General features: G+C 51.9%; 2 protein-coding genes across 2 annotated transcripts in view; one reads left to right on the forward strand and one right to left on the reverse strand.

The window, feature by feature from the left end:
- LOC119364693 (probable inactive receptor kinase At1g27190) overlaps window positions 1-2249 on the forward strand; it is a 2741-nt gene extending 492 nt beyond the window's left edge. Inside the window, exon 2 of the mRNA XM_037630187.1 lies at window positions 1-2249. Coding sequence (XP_037486084.1) covers window positions 16-1893 — 1878 coding nt within the window. The 5' untranslated portion in view covers window positions 1-15 and the 3' untranslated portion in view covers window positions 1894-2249.
- Window positions 2250-5071: 2822 nt separating this feature from the next.
- Window positions 5072-7064, reverse strand: part of LOC119364694 (DNA-directed RNA polymerases II and IV subunit 5A-like) — a 4346-nt gene continuing 2353 nt past the window's right edge. The window contains exon 4 of the mRNA XM_037630188.1: window positions 5072-5608. Within this exon, the coding sequence (XP_037486085.1) occupies window positions 5483-5608 (126 nt within the window). The 3' untranslated portion in view covers window positions 5072-5482. The remainder of the gene's footprint in view (window positions 5609-7064) is intronic.

The raw sequence follows: 7064 nt of genomic DNA on the forward strand, positions 1-7064 counted from the left end.
CACCACCAATCCGCCATGCCGCCCTCGCTCCGCCTCCTCCTGCTGCTAGCCCTGGCCCTAGCTCTCACCCTCCCGCCCGCCGCGCCGCAGCCGGCGCCCGGGTCGGCGGCGCAGCCGCAGGAGGACGACGCCAAGTGCCTCCGCGGCGTCAAGAGCGACCTCAGGGACCCCGAGGGCCGCCTCTCCTCCTGGACCAGCAACACCTCCGCGGGCGCCGTCTGCGACTTCTCCGGCATCTCCTGCTGGAACCCGCAGGAGTCGCGCATCCTCGCCGTATCCCTCTCCGGCTTCGGCCTCCAGGGCAAAATCCCCCCCGCGCTCCAGTACTGCCGCTCCGCCAACACGCTCGACCTCTCCTCCAACGCGCTCGAGGGCCAGATACCGCCCGCGCTCTGCGACTGGATCCCCTTCGTCGTCAACCTCGACCTCTCCGGCAACCGCCTCACCGGCCCGCTCCCCTCCGAGCTCGCCAACTGCCGCTTCCTCAACTCGCTCAAGCTCAGCGACAACGCCTTCTCCGGCCAGATCCCCGCCTCCCTCGCGCGCCTCGACCGCCTCAAGGCGCTCGACCTCTCCGGGAACCACCTCGAGGGCCAGATCCCGTCCCAGCTCGGCTCTGCCTTCTCCAAGGACTCCTTCTCCGGGAACTCGGGCCTCTGTGGCCACCCTGTGTCCTCGCGCTGCGGCGGCGGACTTGGGGGCACCGGCCTCGGCATCGTTATTGCTGCCGGGGTCTTCGGCGCCGCCGCTTCGCTGCTCCTCGCCTTCTTCTTCTGGCGATGCACCGGGAAGGGCAAGGCTGGCCGCCGCCGCCAGGGCCGCGGGGGAAGCGAGTCGGAGGTTACTGCCGCCGAAGACGGGAGCTGGTGGGCGGAGCGCCTGCGGGCCGCACACAACCGCCTGGCCCCGGTGTCCTTGTTCCAGAAACCGATCGTCAAGGTCAAGCTTGCCGACCTGCTGGCAGCCACACAGGACTTCAGCACAAGCCACATCGTGGTGGCCGGGAGCTCGCGGGCAGGGACCGCATACCGGGCCGTGCTGCGCGACGGGTCTGCGCTGACGGTGAAGCGCCTGCACTCATGCCCTCTCTCAGAGAAGGCGTTCAGGTCGGAGATGGGGCGGATTGGGCAGCTGCGCCACCCCAACATCGTGCCGCTGCTGGGGTTCTGTGTTGTTGAGGAGGAGCGGCTGCTGGTGTACAAGCATATGGAGAGTGGGGCTCTTTCCAAGGTGATGAAGGAGCCAGGGGAGACATTGCTGGATTGGGCGACGCGGCTCAGGATTGCTGTTGGGGCGGCGCGTGGTCTTGCGTGGCTGCACCATGGTTTCCAGATGCCACAGATTCACCAGAACTTGAGCTCAAGCGCGGTGCTTCTCGACGAGGACTATGAGGCTCGGATCACAGATGTTGGGCTCACAAGGCTGGTCCGGATGGCCCCAGGTGAAGGTGGAGATACAAGCCCCTTCCTCAATGGCGACTTCGGGGAGTTTGGGTATGTTGCCCCAGAGTATGCTAGCAATCCAGTTGGTACCATGAAGGGTGATACATATGCTTTTGGGGTCATACTATTGGAGCTCGTGAGCGGGCAGGAGGCTGCCTCTGTGTCAAGTGATGTGGGTGAAGGATTCAAGGGGACATTGGTGGATTGGGTATATCAGCTCAAGAGCACCGGCCGAATCGCCGATGCTGTGGATAAGTCATTGAAGGGCTCTGATGCAGAGATCAGCGAGTTCTTGAAGGTGGCTTTTCAGTGTATTGTGGCTCGGCCAAAGGAGAGGATCTCAATGTACAGGGTTTACCACTCTCTGAAGAGCATTGGAACGGGCCGTGATGTCTCGGAGCAGTTTGACGAATTTCCGCTGGCCTATAACAAGGACGACTCGGACACCTGATGGCTGCGACGCCTCGGATTGTGAACCGCTTGGTCAGGCTTAATACGCTGCTACTTGTGTAGCTCTGGCTGTTGAATTGATCGAGGGCATGCCCAGACATCCGCTGCAAAACCATTATTACTGCCGGATAATCCGTTCGATCATGGCACCGTATCATGGTGAGATAATCATGTAAGCTGTAAGATTAGTCTGCATTGTCTCTTAAGTGCTAGTGCTTGTAGTATCTTTGTGGAACTGTAATTCTTGTTGTGTCTAAATTCTGATATCACCTTCTTGGAACAACTGGCCTGCTCTGCAGTCCCCTATACAAACGAGACTGGCATTCAAAAAATTGATCGTTTATCAATTTACCTTAATTTTACAGAAATATTTAACTTTGTTTGCATGGCCGTTTTGTAGCACTCTGTTATCTCCTACTCATATATGGTCATTATGTAGCATGCTAATCATCTCATTTACTCCCTCCGGTTCATAGTAAGTGTCGTGGTTCTGTGAATTTGCTTGATGATATCCCCTATCTCATTTGTCTCTTATTATGGTCATCTGTCTCTTATTTCGGATCGGAGGGAGTACCATTTTCTCTTGTGAATTTCCTCGATCATATCCCCTATCTCAATTCTCATGTACTCCCTCCGTCCCAAAATTCTTGTCTTACATTTGTCTAAATATGGATGTATCAAGTCACGTCTTAGTATTAGATACATCCGTATCTAGACAAATCTAAGACAAGAATTTTGGGACGAAGGGAGTATTTCGCGTGCTCTGCGCTACGCACTTTGCTATTGTTGGCAATACTCCAATTTGGGTGCTAATAAAATCCTCCAACATACATTTCCAAGCCATGTGTCTTTGCCCTATACCTTTCAACCTTGGACCATTTACTTGTAGCCTCTGCTCTGTATTCTGAAGACCGATTTTGAAGCATTATAATGTGCAAAAGACATCGTCATCCTGACTTCTAAATTGTATTAGCTCTTCATTTCCCCCTAAACCCGCGTTATCTCCGTTCTTATCTGGCTGGCCCTCCTGCTATATTGTATGCTTTGTTTGATTTGAAAGTCAGCTCTTCGTGAGAGATAACAATAATCAGTTCCACCGCACATCCCATGCCCAGTCTGCATGCATAATTGTCACCATCACGGGCTCTCACATCAGATCAGAGTCCTAAATTTGACCTTTCCTGGCGATAGCGAGCGTTATTCCGCCGGTCTATTGACCAGCAGAAGAGTATAACAGTAGTACTACTTTTAATACTCGGGCGGCCAGAAAGCTTGAAACTGAGAAAACCAACTGTGGGGTGACAGCACCGTATTTCAGCCATTTATTTACCCTTGAGAACGAATCACTGTAGGAAGGTGGGGATGCACAGAGAAGACAGACAGATGTACCATGGCGGCCCTGTTTGAATCCTGTGCTTAGCTGTCGCCTGCAGTTGTTGTATTATTGTACTGTACGTACAAGTCTGTCCAGATTTGCATGTTGCGCATAGAAAAGACAAAATGGCGCAGCTAAACTAACCTAACCCCTCTGCCCAAAGTTTGTCGCGGGAATTGGACTACTGTATGTGTAAAGATGTATTTTGCCTGTGTCTCGGCTAGCCTTTTTACTGCTTGGTAAGTTGCCAATTGCCTACCTCATATTTATTCCTGCGGCAAATCCGGCCTGATCATCCTCAGCCACTGAGGGCCTCTTTGGATTGAAGGATTTTCATAGGAATATTGGAGGATTCCAATCCATTGGATTTTTTTCTAAAGAAGCCCTTTGGATCAAAGGAACCACACCTCCAAAATTCCTATGGATGCATTCCTACACCTCAATCCTATAGGAATTTCAGCATCCACTATAACCTCTTTTTTACACTGATTCGCGTAGGATCGAGGCACTTTTCCTGTGTTTTTCCTGTGTTTCATCCAAATGACCATTCTTGTAGTTTTCCTCTATTTTGTAATTCTCTGTTTTGCACCTACAATCCCGTCAAATTCCTGTGTTTTTTGAATTCCTTTGTTTTCTAATCCTGTGATCCAAAGAAACCCTGAACCAAGTTCTACTCCTCTCTTAAGTCTGAACTGAACGCCAAGCACAGCTACGAGTTATCTGCTCGTAACTTGTAGTGATGCTACTATTGATTCAGTAGTGTGACCTGGAAGGCTGGAGGTGGTCGGCAGCTGGCATCAGCAGATCGGTCGCAATGATGGCGTGCCTTATCTGTCTGTAGGATACACCAGCGCTGGGCCTCCCCCTACACGGAGGGGGAGGGGGGGCCTGCACGATTCATGAACAGAAGGGTAGCGAAGAACGATGGTCTGATCGAACGATGTGTTTGACCGGCTCCTTAATACTATGTCGCCATGAATGCTGGAACGCCATGGCTGGACGAAGGGAGCCGTGCAGTGCAGAATTTCATGTACGGATACGTTGCAAGTCACGCAATACTCCTTGCATTCCATAATGTAGAGTGTATAGATTTTCTCAAAAGTCGAACATTATAAACTTAAAACATTCGTATTTAAAATACCAAATGCATATCGTTACGATAACTTTGTGCTGAATCGGTGACAGTTAATATGTATCGGAGGGAGTAGGGCATCTTATATAACAGTGAAGACAGGGAGGGAGTAGAAAACGAAAGAGGGAATGGGAATGAAACAGCGGCTGGCGCTGTGCTCGACACAAATACACGGATGAAGACGCCAGCCAGGACAGCAGGAGACCTGAATGTGATGTGCGAGATATTCGTTTGCCAAGTGACGCTTTGCTAGCTAATTGGGAGGAAGATGGAGTGCAGATTCAGACACGAGCGCTGGGATCTGAGGCGAGCACATCGGCCATGTCCCCGTCGTTGACTGACTTACGGTTTTCTTGGTAAGACTAGTTTTTTTTTTCCTAGGATGATTATTTTTCTGGGCAGCTAAACTGCGAACAAGTCTCCGTCCAAAGGAGCGGAGGATCCTGCCAGCCACTTCTCTGCCGTGCAGTTCCCGCAACTGTAGAAACGTCAAAATCTGAAGCAAAAGACACGGGACGTCTTTTTACTATGCTGGTATATAATCAAAATCGACGGCCACGCGAAGGTTCCAAACGATAGACTTTTAACCCCCCAAAAAAAAAACAAAGCTTCCAGGTTCTCGGCTTATGCAGAGGAAAAGCTAGCCCAGACCTGTGCAGAAAAGACGTACCGTAACAAAAATACCGGGGCGCACAAGTAACTGAATTTCACAACAGACCAAGGCATCTCACGTATAGTCGAGAGTCACGTATTTAGCAGCACGGAACACAACACATCTACACAGAAACCTACTGTATTTTTCTAGCTAACATACTCATGTCAAATTGCCAGCAAGTTACAAACAAAGGGGCACCGAGCCACTTCAGCGAGCACCTTGGTTCCTCCACACACACACACACAGAGCACCTAGCCACTTCATGTCAAATTGCCAGGAAGTTACAAAGGGGCACCTAGCCACTTCAGCGAGCACCTTGGTTCCTCCACACACACAGCAATGCTTCTTTCTGGTACTGGGAGGGTTTGGCGACGAAGGAACCATTTTAATTCCCAGACCAACCTCAAGCCTTGATACGTTGGTGAGGATCAGATGACGTAGCGGTAGGTCACGTATTGTCCGGCAACTTCGCTCTGCCGGGTGATCTTCACCACCTGCCCACGCTTCATGCCGTAGTATCTTGCTACCGGATCCGTGAGCTGAATCCTGGGGAGCTGCAACGTAAGATAACTCCAAATCATCAGAAACTAGTCTGCCACTGTAGCAAAAGATTGGGGGGAAGTATCTGTGTTCTGTTTGTTAGAGGTACTGTGCTAGGGGTCAAGCTTCTTAACGAAACCGAGGTATCAAAACTTGATGGATGTGAAATGTGACCAATGCAAATTATGGGGCACTAACTGGTTTCAAAACAACAAACTCCTCAGATTATCATAGTCACCAACATATCAGGCCAGTACACTGATATACTTAATTTTATCCTAGAAAGCATTTAAAACAGTACAAATTACAAAATATGTTGCTAAACCTTGTCAGTTGATCACCCACAGATCCACCATACATACGCAGACATATTGCACATATACATAGGACCCATTCACTACTCCCTCCGTATCAAAATATAAGACGTTTTTTGACATTGTCATAGTACTTATGAACTTCTACCGAAAAAGGCTTTCGCCCCGCTTTATATATAAAGCAACGATCGACGACATACAGACTGCAAACCACCCGACACCACACACACACACACACACACACACACACACACACCCAAGGTAGATACAAGGGGGCTGACGAACAGCAACACTAGTCCAAATGCCCCAAAGCAGACAACTAGTAAACAGATAGAGCACCTAAGGATCAAAGGAGCTCTCCACCGTGAACGAGTCACCATGAGGAGACGAAGCTGAAACTCGACTAACCAAGGACTCCAAAGCGGTGCTTCCAGGAAAGAAACAACACTGTAGAGCCGCCACTGCCCGATCCACTGAATCGAGGTTTTCACCCGGAGTAACACGAAGGACGCAGGGCCACCGTAATGGAGCCTTCAAGGGAACAACGCATGGACGCCACCGCGATCTGTCTGGCCAGAGCCAAACGAGGTTTCAAACCGGCCACCACCCTCCGCCTCTGCCTGGCGTACGGCCCTACCCAAGAGCGCCGACCGCACCACCACCGTAGATCATCGAGAGCCCGCCCCCATGCATGCCGCCCACTCGACCATAACAGCGAGCCCGTCAACACCCGAGCCACGAGCTCCGCCAACGAGCCCGCAGCTCCCGCCACCAAGGCCGCCCTGGAGACCATCAAAGGAACGGGCTTTGAGTCGACCGGCAGACCCCTAGCACCAACAGCACCGCCGGTGACCGTCCCGCCATGAACGGTCTGCAGCGAGGAGGTACTAGGCCTGGAAAAGGGGAGGGGGGAGCGGAGCTCGTTCGAACCGGCACACCCCTGCGCCGGTGACAGGTAGTTGGGCTACCCGTCCCTCAAGCAGCCTCCCATGAGTCACCACTGACACCCTAGCACGGCCACCGGCCAGAACCACGCGAGGAAGGTGCAGCTACCCGTCCGCCGGCGAGGGCCGCCGGATCAATCGCACCGGCCGCTGAAGAAGGCCTCCGGAGGGGCCAACACATTGACCCACACCACCGGTGTAATGCTAGAACA

The sequence above is a fragment of the Triticum dicoccoides genome, chromosome 2B (assembly GCF_002162155.2).
Source record: "Triticum dicoccoides isolate Atlit2015 ecotype Zavitan chromosome 2B, WEW_v2.0, whole genome shotgun sequence".
Classification (NCBI taxonomy): domain Eukaryota; kingdom Viridiplantae; phylum Streptophyta; class Magnoliopsida; order Poales; family Poaceae; genus Triticum; species Triticum dicoccoides.